The 15,849-nt window shown below is 45.8% G+C and overlaps 1 protein-coding gene across 1 annotated transcript in view; it reads right to left on the bottom strand.

Annotated features, from left to right (window-relative positions):
* The window catches only part of GRIP1 (glutamate receptor interacting protein 1), a 590,760-nt gene extending 574,937 nt beyond the window's left edge, over positions 1–15,823 (bottom strand). Inside the window, exon 1 of the mRNA XM_046661320.1 lies at positions 15,699–15,823. Coding sequence (XP_046517276.1) covers positions 15,699–15,756 — 58 coding nt within the window. The 5' untranslated portion in view covers positions 15,757–15,823. The remainder of the gene's footprint in view (positions 1–15,698) is intronic.
* Between the last annotated feature and the right edge of the window lie 26 nt (positions 15,824–15,849).

Genomic DNA, 15,849 nt, shown 5'->3' with positions numbered 1-15,849 from the left:
AGTACAGATACGGAAGTACGTAAACTATTCAGATTTGTTTTAAAAAACCACCTTGTCCTTGGCACAACTCCTTCAAATGCCACCTGTAACAAAAACAGAAATTATTTTTCACTTAGAGCAAGTGCATGACATAATTTGGTGATACGTCCTGATACTAGACGGCAATACACTCTACCCATGACTTCTACACAGCTTCTGCCGCTAGATAAGTGGAGAGAACAGGCCTCTCTCTTTCCTACCATGGTTTTTCATCATGCCAACTCATTTTGTCTCATGTATTCACTAACTGAACCAATATTAGATATCTACATGGTGCCTTACACAGTGGAAGGCAGAGCGGACGCAAATAAGACAACTATGACACAGCTGCTGACATGACGATCATTCTTCAGAATATCAAGAAAAAGATTTTTACTGTAAAACATTCCTTTATCATTTTCCCGCTTTAAACTATCAACCCTATCATCAACAAAGGTATATTTTAGCAGAAAATACTTGTAGCTTTAGACACGCGAGAGCACTTTTCAAGGGCCAGTCCGTAGATCGCCAGTGATGGAAGAGAAACTGCCTGCTCATCTGCCAGCTACCTCTCTTGGGGTGGGAGCAGTTTATCCAGGTCCCCAATTCTTCATCCTCACAGAGGAGACCAGGAATGATACGGTACTAAAACTGTTCCTGGTTCTTCTTCCCCTTGAATCAAGATCCTTAAAGCTAAACACAAACCTTGAGAGCAACGGAAAACCTAAGTCTGAACACAACTCTTCCGTCATCTGAAAATCATTTTCTCTTGCTCTCTTAGTAACATTGCCTTGAGGCCTCAATTCGTTCAACAGATAGTTACTGAGCACTTCCTATGAGCCAAGGGCTCTCCTGTGTGCTGAGGATACAGCAGTAACAAATCAGAGAAAAATCCCGCCCTCGTGGAGCTTCCATTAACAATAAGCAACAGGCATACACACTACACAGATAATAAGCAATAAACAGTATGTCATATGGTGCAATGGAAAAAACTAAAGCAGGGCAGGGAGAGAGGGCACATGGGGAGGCTTCACCTTAAACTAGTGAGGAAACTCTTCACTAAGAAGGCGATATTTATGCAAAGACTTGCAGAGGTGAGAGAGCAAGCCACACAGGCAAAGGGAAGAGCAAGTGCAGAGAAAGACCTTGAGACAAGAGCAAACTGGGTGTCTGAGACCAGTGTGGCTGGAGCAAAGGAAGTGAAAAGCAAGGATGGGGAAGAAAGACAAGCGGGTAAAAGGAAGCCTGGTTATCTGGCTTTTACTCTCGGTGAGACAGGAGCCATTAAAGTGTTTTGATCAGATCTGACATACTTTAAAAGGATCACTCCCATTGTTCTGTAGAAAACAGTTGTAAGAACATAGGGCAAGGGGACAGACAGAGAAACCTGTTAGGAGGAGAATGCAACAATCCAGGTAAATACAGATGACAGCAGCTTGAAAGGAGCTGGACGTGACGCACATGGGTGACCAGGATCACATTCTAGGTATATTTTGAAGGTGGAGTCAACAGGATTTTCTGACAGATGCAATGTGGAGTATGAAGAAACAGATGAACCCAGGAGACCAAGGGCTCTGACACAAACAAGCGGTAAGATGGATTTGCCATTTACCAAGATAGGGAACACTTGAGAGGAGTAGAGGAGCGGGTTTGAGGGAGGGAATCGGGAGCTTGATTTTGAATATGTTGAGACATCTGCCAGACATTCGGATGGAGATGCTGAAAGTTAGGGGAATAGAGAAGCCTGGAGTTCAGGGACAGGATGAGGCTGGAGATGCAAACTTGAGAAGCGTCCGCATACTGACGAGACTGGAGGAGAGCACCGAAGAAGAGGAGGCACAAAGACCAAACCCCGGCACACCCCAAGATTTAGACATCACGGACCTGAGGAAAAATCACCAGAAGAGACCAAGAGGGAGGACAATGTGACAGCCGAGAGACCAAGGGAACAAGGTGTTTCCAGAAGGGGAGCAGTCAATTATCTCAAGGGCTTCTGTTTGGCTAAGTAATAAGTGACTGAGAATTGGCTACTAGGTTTAACAATACAGAAGTCATTGGTTATCCTGGTAAAAGGACACAGAACAGGGCACAAAAACGTGACTGACCAGGTTCAAGACAGAATAAGAGGAACTGCTATAGAGTCAGTGTAGACAAATCTCTCGTGGGATTTGCTGTTAAGGGAAATAGAAAAATGGAATGGTAACTAGAGGAGTGGAAGTGAAGACAGGGTTGGTTGGTTTTTTTTGAGGAAGATTAGCCCTGAGCTAACATCTACTGCCAATCCTCCTCTTTTTGCTGAGGAAGACTGGCCCTGAGCTAACATCCGTGCCCATCTTCCTCTACTTTATATGTGGGACACCTACCACAGCATGGCTTGACAAGCGGTGCGTAGGTCCACAACCAGGATCCAAACAGGAGAACCCCAGGCCGCTGAAGCAGAGCATGCGAAACACTACGCCACCAGGCCAGCCCCAAGAGGGTTGTTTTTTAACGTAGGTTAAATAACACCATGGTTGTATGCAGAATGGCAATAATCCAGTAGAGAAGGAGACTGAGGATCCTGGATAGAGGGGGGAACGTGCTGGAGCCATGACCTGGAGAGGGCAAGAAGGAATGGGATCTGGTGCCCAGGATAACAGCACACAGCTCGCCACTGTCACAGGAGCAGAGACAGACACGTGGGCACAGATACAAGCAGACGTTCTCTTCTCATTGCTTCTGTTTTCCAAGTGAAATAAGAAGCAAAATGTTTAGCTGAAGGCGAGAATGGAAGAGGAGGTGTTGAAGATTCGAGGAAAAGGGAGAGAATGAGAGGTGTCAGCCAACGAGGAGAGCAGAGGCGTGAATGAACCAACCAAGGAAATACAGCTTGATAACCTGGCAGCACTAAAGGCCCATTGGAGACGAGCGATCACAAAATTAAAGTGAAACCATTCAGCCTGGCTGAGGGTTTTCTCCAACCACATTAAACTGCACGGGCGTAAACTAGAGGGGTACATAGCTGAGTTTAACCAAGTTTCCCAAGTGAGTCCTACAAAACGAGAGAAGGAAGAACAAATTAGGAGTACACCTAAGAGACTGATGACATGATAGATGAAGGAATTTAAGTTGAGAAGAAGAGAAAGCATGACCTGGGGGGTGTGGAATATTATAAAGGGGGTAGGGTCAATGGATTTTAGTCCTCGTGGGGCTGGAGGATTTTTGGAGTCAAGGTAACAGTCAGAGAGATGGGTGCTGACTGGAGAGCAGGATGCTTGAAGACGAGACAAAGGAGGGCTGTGGTCATTCATAATGACAAGGTTGAGGGTAGCAGTTCTCAAACATGTTGGTCTTGAGATGGCTTTATACTCTTAAAAACTAGTGAGGACCCAAAAAGGTTTTGGTTATGTGGGTTATGTCTATTAATATTTACCATATCAAAACTAAAACACAAGAATATGCAAGTACGGACTCCTGTAGTTGCCGGAATGACGACGTTCATCACAGGTCACGGAGCCTCTGGAAAACCACACTGTGCGCTCACAAGAAAATGAAAGTTCAATCGGCAAACAACATCTTAGTATTATCATGGCAACAGTTCTGACCTAAGAGACCCTCTGAAAGTGTCTTAGGGACCCCCAGAGGCCACAGGACCTCACTTTGAGAACTGCTGGTCTAGGACGTGGCCATGGAAGGGAGCAGCCAAGGGACAGTGGCAGATAAAACAACTGAAAGAGAGGAGGACACAGGACTGAGAAACCAAGAAAGCAGAGGGACAATTCATGTGAATACTGAAATCACAGGAATTCTGACAGAAGTAGTATTGGGACAAGTGGTAGTGAGCCAGGTGTTAAAACGGTCACAGACTCCAGAAAGTGACCACAACAAGGAGAAACGGGGGTTTGTGGAGTCTGACGGCACAAGATCCTAAATTAGGATTTTGAGAAAGGAGGGAAGGTGAACAGTCTGGAAGCAGCAAAGAAGAACAAATAGGACCTTCTACCCCTCCTCCAGGGGTATGTGAAAGACAACTGCCACCCCTGAGGGGGCAGAGGAAGCAATTCCTAATGGAGGCCGTGTTTCAGTTAGAGTGAGAAGGGGGAGGGGAAGCTCAGGGAGGAGGCTGGGGATACAAAGGATTTTTTGCTGATGACACACAGGGAGTTCCAGAGAGGACAGCAGAACAAGAAATAAGGGACTGCTGTGTAACAAATTACCCCAGAGCCTAGGCACCTTTTGAGAACTATTTTATCACGTTCGTAGTTTCTGCAAGTCAGGAACTCAGGTAAGACTCAGCGAGAACAGCTCACATCTATTCCTTGATGTCTGGGGCCTCAGTTATGAAGACTCAAAGGCTGGGCGACTGACTCAACACCTGGGAGCTCAAATCATCTAAAGGCTCATTTACTCCCACGTGCAGTGCCTGGGCTGGGAAGACTGAGGGCCAGGATAGCCAAGCAGAGCCCCTCCTGGTGGCCTCTCCATGGAAACTGGCCCCCTCAGGCCAGGGCGGCCTCAGGACATCAGAAGCAGTGCAGCCACAACGGTGGTCCCGGGCTCCAGCTCACAAGGGGGAAGCTGCACCACCTTTCGTATCCCAGCCTCTGAAGTCACAGCATCACGTCCAGTGCACCTTACTGGCTAAAGCATCCACAAGCCTGCCAGGATTCAAAGGGAGGAGACACAGATACTCAACGGGAAGACTATCAAAACAGTTGCAGAGGCTGTATTTTAAAACCAGGACATCATCTTCTGTTCAAAAGGAGCAGCCTCTGGACACCGAAAGATGAAATTTATAGGAACATCACATAAACTTCTGCTACTGCCCGTCATGGACTGAATGTCTGTGTCCCCCAAATTCATATATTGAAGGCCTTACGCCACGTGTGGCTGTATTTGGAGATGGGGCCTCCAAGGAAGTAATTAAGGTGAAATGAGGTCATAAGGGTGAGGCCCTGATCCCACAGGATTCGTGTCCTCACAAGAAGAGACAGCAGAGAGCTCTCTCCACCCTTGACCTCACGCTCACTCCAAGGAAAGGCCAAGTGAGCACACGCAGCAAGAAGGCAGCTGTTGGCAACCCTAGGAGAGCGCTCCCACAGAAACTGACCGTGCCAACACCTTGAGCAAGGACTCCCAGCCTCCGGAAACGTGAGGAGATAAATTTCTGTCATTTAAGCCCCCAGTCTATGGTATTTTGTTACGGAACCGCAAGCAGACTAATACACTGCCCTCCCTCCCTTTTCATTGTGATGAGTAGAGGCTGAGAGGGTGGGTCATTGAACGCAGAGCCAAGACCATCACACTCACTAATTTTATATGATTGTTGGTGAAAACCCAGGGCTACTCTTTGGTGGTGGGGCACATATATATACATACACACAGCAGCAGCATCCAAGTTGACTAACAAGGCCAGACAAGATGCTCTCTCAGCAGATGCAGCACGACAGGTGCCTGATTCTAGCCTGGCAAGTTTTCACCCCCCTAACTAAAATTATATGGAGGGAAAAGTGAAATAGTAACAAAGAAACTAACTTTACATTGCCTTCTTCAAGGTTTTCATTTAATGAAAACATGCTCTGCACATACTAGAAAATTAAACATGTAAAAAGCAACACTTGAATCCATCTGAAAAATCTAACTTCAAATGCCACTCTCCTTTAGTCAGCCATCCTGACACTAGTGAAGAGGGAGATGCAGAAATGCTCACAGCCATCTAAGCTTGATTTCATGAGGGTATCAGCGCACAACACGGTCTGTTCAGTGGAATTCACAAACGTCAGTAATAGGAGATATAAATACTTGACTTCCGAAGATATCAAGGAGGAAAACTATTCAGAGTATACATCAGAATAAACAAACAAATACATACCTACTACATTATTATCTGAATGTTTACCTATGTCATCTTCCATTGTTTTGTTATTTTTTAATGTACTGGCAGGTAAAAATTACATTCATTAGTTTTTTCTCAAATGATGGACTATACCTAAAAAAGACATGAACTCCAGTAATTTATGACGTCAGACTCTGTATCAAATTTTCATATTGTCTGCTACATTCAACAATTGTGGGAAAAAAAGAAATGAAGATTTCACCAGTAAAAAATATACATTTATTAATTCTAACATCAATTCATACAAGAAGTCTTGCGCATACCTAGGGATCTCTTCTGAACATCTTTATTCAACTACAAAGTAAACCTTTCAAATACATCAATATGTAACAGAAAACATACATTGCAATTAAACTACCAATATGAGGAGAAATATGTCAGTTCTCATGTTCACACATTTGCTGATGAAACGTAAAGGGCAGATTTCTAGGAAAATTATTATGTGAGAAAGGCTCGTGTACAAGGAAGATCCATAGAAGGTACTGGTCGAAATTAGCTGCCAGCTTCAAGCTATGTCCTCTCTGGGCTGTCCGGCATTCCTTCTTTCTTTTCTCCCTGACATTTGGATCTCAGGGAGAGGCGTGCACGTAGGGTTGGAACAGCACTCTTCCTCCCCTCTCATCAGTCACGCACCCTCTGACACCCGTCCCCTCCAGCTCTAGGTTGTCAAATCACTCAAGCCACTCCAGATATCTGGTCCAGCAGAGAAAGAGAAACAAAGAGGGGGCAAATGACTGATGTAAGTGTCCGATACCCTGCAAGGACTCCAACCTCTTTGACAAGTGCAAACAGAGAGAAAAACCAACCTGAGCAGCGCTGAGGGCATTAGTGAACACTCTGACCAATGACCCTCACTGCCTAGCATGAAGTTCCCCTATTTGACACAGGCACCATTCAACATGGCACTAGAGCAACGGAATGGCACTATCTGTAGACGGTGCCATTAGACAGGCGGTGCTGAGGGCACCTCCTAAGATACCACAGATTCCATCATGACTCAGAGAAAACAGCTCAGCGTGCCCTGGCTCCCAGGAGAGATATGGAAATGCTGATAGCACTGGTAACTAGAAAGGCCGGGGTTTTGACAAGAAGGTCACAGGCTACAAGGACCTCACAACAGACACAATGGCGGGGTCCAGGAACGCCTAACCAGCTGCCAGGATGACATTCAAAAGACCCAACCGGAACAGTCTCATTTCAGTGGGTACCAGGGCACATTGCCCGGTCACCAAGCGTGCCACGTCCAGAGCAGGGGACACAGTGAGGTCACACAAGGAATAAAACGCCCTTCACCAGGGCCATTAGGATACTAAGCTTTCCCCTCTCCCGAACACCATCTCGGGACTGAGGGAAGCGGAAACCCTCGAGAAATGAGAGAAACGACCCAAGAGTTTTTAAATTGGAGAGTGATATGCTCTTAATTGACAAGATCAGATGTTTTCCATCTTCAGTGCGAATGGGATCTTGAAAGCAAGGTGAAAGCACATATAGAAAATAAGTTATGTTTCATTTGTATGTCTTAAAAGTAGTGTGTACACGTTTACACACCCCCATCCTCTGAGCCCTCCTCCCCGACCCCAGCTATGTAAACATACTGTGAATCGGTGCTATTCAAAGTGCGGTCTGTGGACGGGGCCAGGCAGGAAACTGTTTATTACCTATTCATAGTTAAACAAGTACTGAACAGGAGGGGTCTTCAGAAAGGCCTCCTGCCATCTGACATCACCCTGACACCCAAGTCTGGGATTAACAGGCTCCTCTCACTGAACTGGGAATAAACAAGTGCAGGTGTGGTCATGCTCAGGCAGGGAGTTGCACACGGGGCACTGACTGTGCTACAGGACCACATATCAGACTGGGTTAAAAAACCCAGCCTTTCACCACAAACGGTGTCAGAAGTACTAGGGTAGATCAACATGCAGTGCCAATACCAGCTTTTGTATTCAGGATCACAATGGTGCAAAAGAGACCAATGAGAATAGAAGGCTTCACATGTAAATAATGGTTCATGCCCAGGAAAGACCAAACGACAACAGCCTGATAAAACCAAGGACTCAAAGGAGTTCCACTAGAAAAAAAGTGACAACATTACTTCCGTGGCACCAAGTACCGTCTTCACGCCGCAAGAGGGAATTTAGCCTCAGGCAGACAATAGCAAGTCACGTGAAATAAACGGTAATTTGAAAGTTACTGACTTTTTGGTAGTTTTGTTTGTATTTCCTCTGTAAAATCTGTTTGGGCTTTGTGGCTGTCCAGGAGCTGTAAGCATCAGGAGTTTTACGTGACTACCTATTTAAGCGGTGTAATAAAAATAAAGTTGGCAGTGGAGATCTGCAAGAGTTTTTTCTCCCTTAAAAAGCCTCCATACATGATTTCAGCTGAGCAGTAGTGGTCTCTTGGATGTTGGGTTGAGGTCAGCAGCTTAAACTGGAGAGAAACAGAACATGAACAACAGGGACCAGCAGCAAAGTCCACTCAGCATCTGAGCTGGACTTTCCCGGGAGGAGACGCCGCCTCCAGGAGCTGGGCCGCATCGTGTGCGTTGTAACTTAGTTGCAGCACTTGAGTTATTTTCTTATAAATGGGAGCCTGAGGTGGAAACCTCATAACATATTTGAACTTCACTTCGGAAGACTAAGAAATAAGATTTTTCTAATGAAAATTTCCAGTTTATGAGACAGAAGTTATGAAAATTACACCTCCATCCAGAAATGGCCAACTAATAGACAAATGTACTTTAAGAGTCTCAGTCTTCAACAACTTCTCCCCTTTGTAATGTAACAACAATGTAATAATAATAGCTTCCACCCCATGACATCACCTGAGGAGGCCAGTGTGCCAAGAATCATCCTTACTCTGCAGATGAGAAGACAGAGGTTCAGAGGGGCCCTCTGTGCCTGGCCAATCAGGAACAGAGCCAAGAGAAGACTTTAACCTCATTTTCTGGTTTTGAGTCCTGTATCAGAAGTACCTGAAAACTTTATTCACAGAACATTTAGTTGTTTTCAGAAAATAATAATTTTTAAAATCCCACGCAATTCTATTACTAGGGGAGACATTTCTATAAAACAATAACTACTACTTTTCTCTCTTTCAGTTTAAAAAAATTGCTTAAAATTCCAAGTTAGTTTTATTAGGAGACAAATGCACAGGATGATGGTTTTTCCTTTAGAATTGGACAGTATGTGAATTTTATATAATTAAAAGAAAAAAACTAGTGCACATGAAGCTATCATCATGGCCAGCCTGGTCCTCTACTTTCATATTATTCTACTTGACTATGTTTACACTCTTCCCCTACACAGATGGAGGGAGGAGGGGTAAGGAAGGCTACGCGTGGTGGCAGGCCTACCAGGCTCGGCAGCAGGCGCTGAGGAAGCCCTGCACCTCCCACGCAGCTTGCATTCACCTGCCCACCCGTCCTCTCCCGAGCATCTCGCATGGCCTGAAATGGGGCTGATCCCCACCCCTCCAGTCCCTCCCTTTTCCAATCTTTCCTCCATGCTACAAAGTGACCTTTTTAAAATGCAGATCTGAGCCAGCCATGATGGCCTACTGGTTAAAATTTGGTGTGCTCGGTGGCCTGGGTTCGGTTCCCGGGCACAGAACCACACCACTCATCTGTCAGTAGCCATGCTGCGGCAGCGGCTCACACAGAAGAACTACAAGAATTTAAACCATACACAACTATGTACTGGTGCTTTGGGGGCGGGGGGGTGAGGGGGTGCAAGAAGAAGGAGGAAGACTGGCAACAGATGTTAGCTTACGGGACTCTTCCCCTGCAAGAAAAAAAAAGTCTTTAAAATGCAGATCGGATGCCTTCACTTCCCTGTTGGAAGTCCTTCAATTAACTCCTCATCATCACCTGCTGGATACAATCTGCACTTTCCAATCCGGAATATAAAGTCCTTCCAAATCCGGCCACCTCTAGTCTCATCTTCTCCCACCCGGCTTCCCCACCTCATGGGGAAACGCATAGTCACATTCGACAGTTCACATGCACGTTCATAGTCTAGGCTTCAGCCCCTTAAGAAATTAGTAGTGGTTCCTGGAATATTTTATTTCACAATGTTTGGGAACACACCATGCCCCCTGCAGGAAATATCTGTCTTCACATCCCCTCCCAAACTCCTAAACCCCTCCCCTGCCTCCAGGTCTTTTAATACTTCCTCTGTGTCACCTCCTCGGCCCCACCTGCCCTCAGCACAGTCAACCCCTCTTCTCTGCTCCCTCAGCACCAACACGGACAGGAGGAGAGAGGCTGCACTGAGTTGTCTGTCACATCCATGACTTTACAACTATACTTAATCTCCTAGAAAATAGGAACCAGCCCCCATCAGGACAGTTGGTGCTCAATAAATGCTCACTAAATGGATGAAACATTCCCTCTACACTGGAGTTTCTTCATCTCCATGAGAGTCAGCTAGAATATATCAAAGACCTTGGCCTCATGAAGTTCTCTGTTTCAGTGTAGCTTTTCACAAAACACTGGAGTTTTGGGGGGGGGGTGGTTTACTACTTTATGAAGTTTTCAAAGAATAAAAATTTATTGTTTCATCATCAGGACACCCTGAGGTGTTAAATTTACAGATCTATATTAGGTATCATAAAAATAATGACAGCTGCCATTACTGGGCCCTGAACCACATGCAAGGTACTGTGGCACACTGCCCCCCCAGTTGTTAGTTTCATTAATCCCCCCACAAGGTCAATGTTACTTGTCCTCATCTTACAGAAGAGAACCGAAGGCCCTGAGAAGTTGAAAGACCAACAGAGCTGGGAAGTGCTGAAGCGAGCTTAAACCCACTGCTGTGTGACTTCAAACACCTGTCAGCCACTCTGTGGGGCGTGGCTAAGGAGTCCGCCCTGGATGCGAGCCACATCTTCACCTTCCATTCAGCCCCTGATTTGGTGCTTAAAGTTTAATCAGTGTCGAAAGGAAAGGCAGTAAGAAATTCAATTGGGTGCATTTTAATCGGTCGATATATTTAAAGAACATTAACTTTCCCATAAAACTGACAGCACCTTTTGGCCACTGACATAAAGAAGTAGGCTTCTTGAATAAGGAAATTTGTATCAACAGATTTTTTATATTTATACTTAGGACACCCTTGAATTTAAGAAAAAATAAATTCTAATGGAAGACAAAACAAGAGACGCAAACCCAAGTCTTGCTTTAGTGTTGGAACAGCGTTGGCAGACACGTTACTTTGTATCACTGTGACTCGCATTTTGTACTGCTAAACTACTCTTATAACTTAACTGAAAATAAACTGATCAAACCTAAATGCCTTAAACCATCAGCTACCACACAGCATTTAATACAGCAGTTTGAAAACCCATGATACTCAATTCTCAATATCCTTTACCAATTTAAGTGGATACTTCTTTTTCTTCATGAAAGGAACCGCTCAGCCTGCCGCAGGAGAAAGTATGATGTGAAGTCCCTTTGTCTGGCCACCGGGCCTCCTGAAAGATGGCCAGGCTGACTTCAGACGGATGGCTTTAATTAAGGAAAACGTCGGCAAAAGAGCAAGTGCACAATGACTATTAACAATATAGTAATTTCCAGTTCGTTGCAGCCAGGAAGAATACCTAATTTTTGTTAATTCCTGCCTTCATGGCAAATACTGTCTGAAAAGAAGGAAAACTATGCAAGCACATCAAGTCTTTGGTGGAAAAGCCATTCACTTAAATGAGTTTCTTTAAGCTTAGTCAAATAATTCTACTTAAAAATATGTTGACATCTCAATCCTTACTGTTATAGTTAATAAACCTATCCAGCCAAGTCAGTTTGTCAAAAGCCCGAAATACACTTTGGAAGCTTTTTCCCAGTATGTATAACAAAAAAAACTCTTCTGTTGAATTGTTAATGAAAGATTTAGTGGTAGTTTATTAAAATTCTGTCCAAAAAAATTCCATAAGATGTTACAATGTTAATATTATACTAAAAGCTTCATCTCAGGAAATGTAACTTCTTTTTTGAATTATCTTTTAGAAACTGATGCCCTAAGTCTTGGCTTTTTAACTTTAGGTAAATTCATTCACTCTGTGAGCATCAGTTTCTTCATCTGTCAGGGGAAATAATAATAGAACCTACCTTACAGGCATGTGGTAAGATCTGTTCCAAATAATGCACGTCAACGTCGAACCCAGGGCCCGCCCCACAGCGGCTGCTCCCTGCCTCTTGATTTCTTCTCTCTCCCCACAGTCCTCCCTGGTCAAAACCCAATTTCCAATTGGACTTTTTTGTGAAGCAGGTTGTGTGGGGCATGGTCACCAGATCTCCTTGTGGCATGCAAAATGAAACAGACCAATGATGCAAGAAAGGCGCACTCCGTAAGCCCCCTGTGCTTTCTCATGGGTATTTTATAAGAGCTAATTCTTTATATCTAAAAAGAGCCAAACACTCTCATTCGACAAAACATTAGCAAAACCCCAGACACAATAATTCCCACAGGAGTCCAAGGGGAAGTTCTCAAGTTCACTTGTAGTCCTCCAAAACTTAGGAGAAGAACAGAAAGGCAAGAGGGAGAGGAGGTATACACAAGGCATACACTTCTCGTGAATACACACACACACAAACATTTACCAACCAAAGCCACACAAATCTGGAAGGAAGCTAGGAGGCAAAGAAAGGCATGGTTAATTACTGAGGCATCTACCCCTTTACACTGAGATCTTCCTTAACAATTACATTCCTATTACACATGATCAGCTAATAAGCAGATTAAAACAACTAAGAAATTACTTAATTTAATTTGATTAGAAGAGGTGTTAAATAGAACAGTCTTCAGAATCATTTATCTTCCCCTAAAAGATTTACCCAAAAGTGTATTAGGTGGTTTCTAAGTGGATTGGGTTTATCAGCTCAGGCAGAAAACTGGGGGGAGGACAGAGAAATGGGCTCTGAATTTTAATAGTAAGTCACGGTACATGGGCGAATCTCCACACGGCATTTTGGAAGTGACCGCATTTGCTGCAACAACCCACACGTTAGAGTTTCTGTGCCCAGCACTGCATGCAGTAGCAACCATTCACGCGACAGCATCTCGACAGAGGCCTTCCAGATGAGCCCGAGCTCTGAATAGTGTGTAGGTGTGGCATGAAGTTACAGAGACTGGCCAAACCTCTGTCTGGATGGGACAATACGAAGAAGGCAGGTTCCCTCAATCTCTGAGTTGAGATTAGCATTTTTTAAAAAAGAATAATGCTAAGAAATACTTGTTCAAAAATGTGGTCCTTAAAGCAGCTAGCAGCCTGTATTAATTTGGATTAAGTTTCAGAAAGAGCTTCAGCTAAATAAAATCTACATGAAAAAAATGTTATGCTAGAGTAGTCCCCATAATGGGTTTTAGAATGTTTAAATGTAAATTGGGGATGGGGGGTGTAGAAAGAGCAACGCTTCTACAAGCACATCTAACCTTGGAATTTAATGGTAAGATATGAGAAATTGGCTTTTTGGTCAACGTTATCCCGAGACAAAATTAAAGATGTATTTTTCCCTGATGTTCATTATTTTCCTGACCAAGCTGATAGTTTAGTCTTTGTTCATATTTAACAAGAACCTAATTTAACACTATTTGAATCATTTAAAATTGTAAATTCCCAGGGAAAAAAGCTATATACAAACTGATTTCAAATGCAAAGAGAAAACATTGCTCATTACAATAAAATTCTTCCAGAAGGATAAGCCTGTCTCAAGCAGTGTCCTCTAACATATGCATTAAAAATCATGCAGACAGCTCGGCTAATCTAAATATATGTATATATGCATATGTGTGTACACACACAGACACAATTGAAACACAAACACCAGGCAGGAGATTTTAAAAGAAACAAAACACATATTTATGCACTCAAAAAGAAACACGACAATCAAAAACAGTCCTAATTAGAAAAGCATCGCAGAATACAAGCACAAAGTAAGAAGCTTTTAAAGTGAAAAAAGACCCCAAGTAACAACCATTGCCCATTTTCTCCTATTGGAGAAGATAAGGCAGAAGACGCAATTTCTGACTCAGATCTTTACGTTCTGGAGGAAATTCAGTCTTATCTCCACCAAGCAGATGAGGCGATCATCTTTGAAAGTTACCATATATTTCTAAAAGACATACAGGTACATTTTGTCCAAATCCAAAAATCTACCCATTTGAGCATTCCGATAAAACTTATTGGCAGTACTGCGTTTTTTAAGCAAACAGATACATTTACCACCGGTGCGCTGTGATGCTCAGTTGCCAGGGCGGACTTCCATGGTGGACAGAAAGCTTTCATTTAGTGCTTTACCCTGGTTACAAATTATCAGCACCATGATTTGCAACTTTTAAGATATGATTTGGGAAAGCGAAAAGCAGAAGTGTTTCTAAAGCAGGGGTGCCTCTGGAGTGGGTCACCTGCCAGAAAGTGTGCTGGAAATGCACACATCTAATAAGGAAGTGGTTTAAAAGGGATGAATTCCCTGAGTCTTTAAACAGGATATAAACCAGACAGGTTGTGCCACCTAGAGAAAAACTGGAAATTGTACGTTGGTTCTTCAGTAGCAAGCATTATTTCAAAAGCTTGAAACTTTTGGCGTGCCCAATAACCAAGCCGCTCTCCATATCAACTCATCAAGCTGCTGGATTAAGCTCCGCTGACAACTCTGCCTTCTCCACGCACCAGACTGTGCCCCTGCTGCTCGGCTCATCCACCCACCCACGCAGCACCATTTAACCTCGGCACCGACTGCTGCCACAGCCCCTGCAGACCGAGCATCCTGAAACCCGCCCAATTCTAAAGCGTTTTCCTCGAAGCCAGGCCAGGCCGGGGTGGCAGGCGCAGAGGAATCAACCCCGGGTGGACCTTGCCAGCCAGGGTCCCTCTGGATGCCAGCAGAGCCACGCGCACACCCCTCTAGCCCCGTGGGGCCTGCAGAGGAAATTCTGGTGCACCGAGTACATCATATCCAGGTGACCAAGCTGAACTCCTGGCCAACCTCTGCACAATCCAAACACCGAGACACGACCCCAACAGAACCAAGCCTTTAAGGTGCCAAAGGCCTTCAACTCTCCTCTCTACAAGTCACTTAAAAGCAACGTGACCAGCGCACTTGTCAGGCTGAAGCACAAAAGAGCTACATGCAACCTGGCACGGAGAGCCGCCTTTTACAAAGAAAACAGACAGTAATTATGAAAAGCCCGCAGTCCTGCGGTATTAACTTGACAGCGGCGACTGCGCTGGGGCATAACTCATCTCCGAGGCATCATCCCGGCCAGCCCCGGCCCCTCGGCCTGGGGACAGCCTGCGCCCCTAGCCCCTCGGCCTGCGGAGACCTGCGGTAGCGCCCACCGCCCGCGCCCACGCTCTTCCTCCTCCTCCTCCTCCCGGAATCTCAGCAACTTTGGGCTTGGCGGCACACGAAGCCCGGCCAGAGGCGGGGACACCGCGAAGGCGGCCGCGGGAGGAGGAGGAAAGTTTGAAAAGTCACTTAAAGCACTGCAGGACCCCCCATCGTCACCCCGAGCCCCCAGCCAGCCGCTCGGGGCTAACCTTACGAGCGGGCTCGGGGAAGCCAGAGTTCCCCCGACGTCCTCTCCAGAAAAATCACCCCCCAGGCGAAAAGTTCCTGCGGCAGCACCCTCCCCCGCACCCCGGGCCCCCGCGAAAAAAGAAATCTCAGAGTTCGCACGACGCCGCCTCGCCGGCCCGCGGCCCCGTAGGGCGGGCGCCCTGGGCCGAGCCGGGCACGGGTCGGGGGCGCGCGGGGAGGGCGGCCCGGGCCCCGCCCGGCCCCTCCGCGCCGCCCCGGCCGCCGCCTGCTCACCTCGCTCCTGCTCCTCGGCCTGCAGGCAGATGGGGATGTTCTTCTTCCAGCCGGGCATGGTGTCCGCTCCTGCGCCGCGCGGGCCCGCCCGCTCGCTCGCTCCGCTCGGGGCCGCTCAGCGGGGCTGGGGCGCCGAGGCGGCTCCCGGGCG

This window comes from Equus quagga, chromosome 1 (genome assembly GCF_021613505.1).
Source record: "Equus quagga isolate Etosha38 chromosome 1, UCLA_HA_Equagga_1.0, whole genome shotgun sequence".
NCBI classification, from domain to species: Eukaryota; Metazoa; Chordata; class Mammalia; order Perissodactyla; family Equidae; genus Equus; species Equus quagga.
Note: the sequence above shows the minus strand (reverse complement) of the source record. Positions and strands in the feature narration are given on the sequence as shown.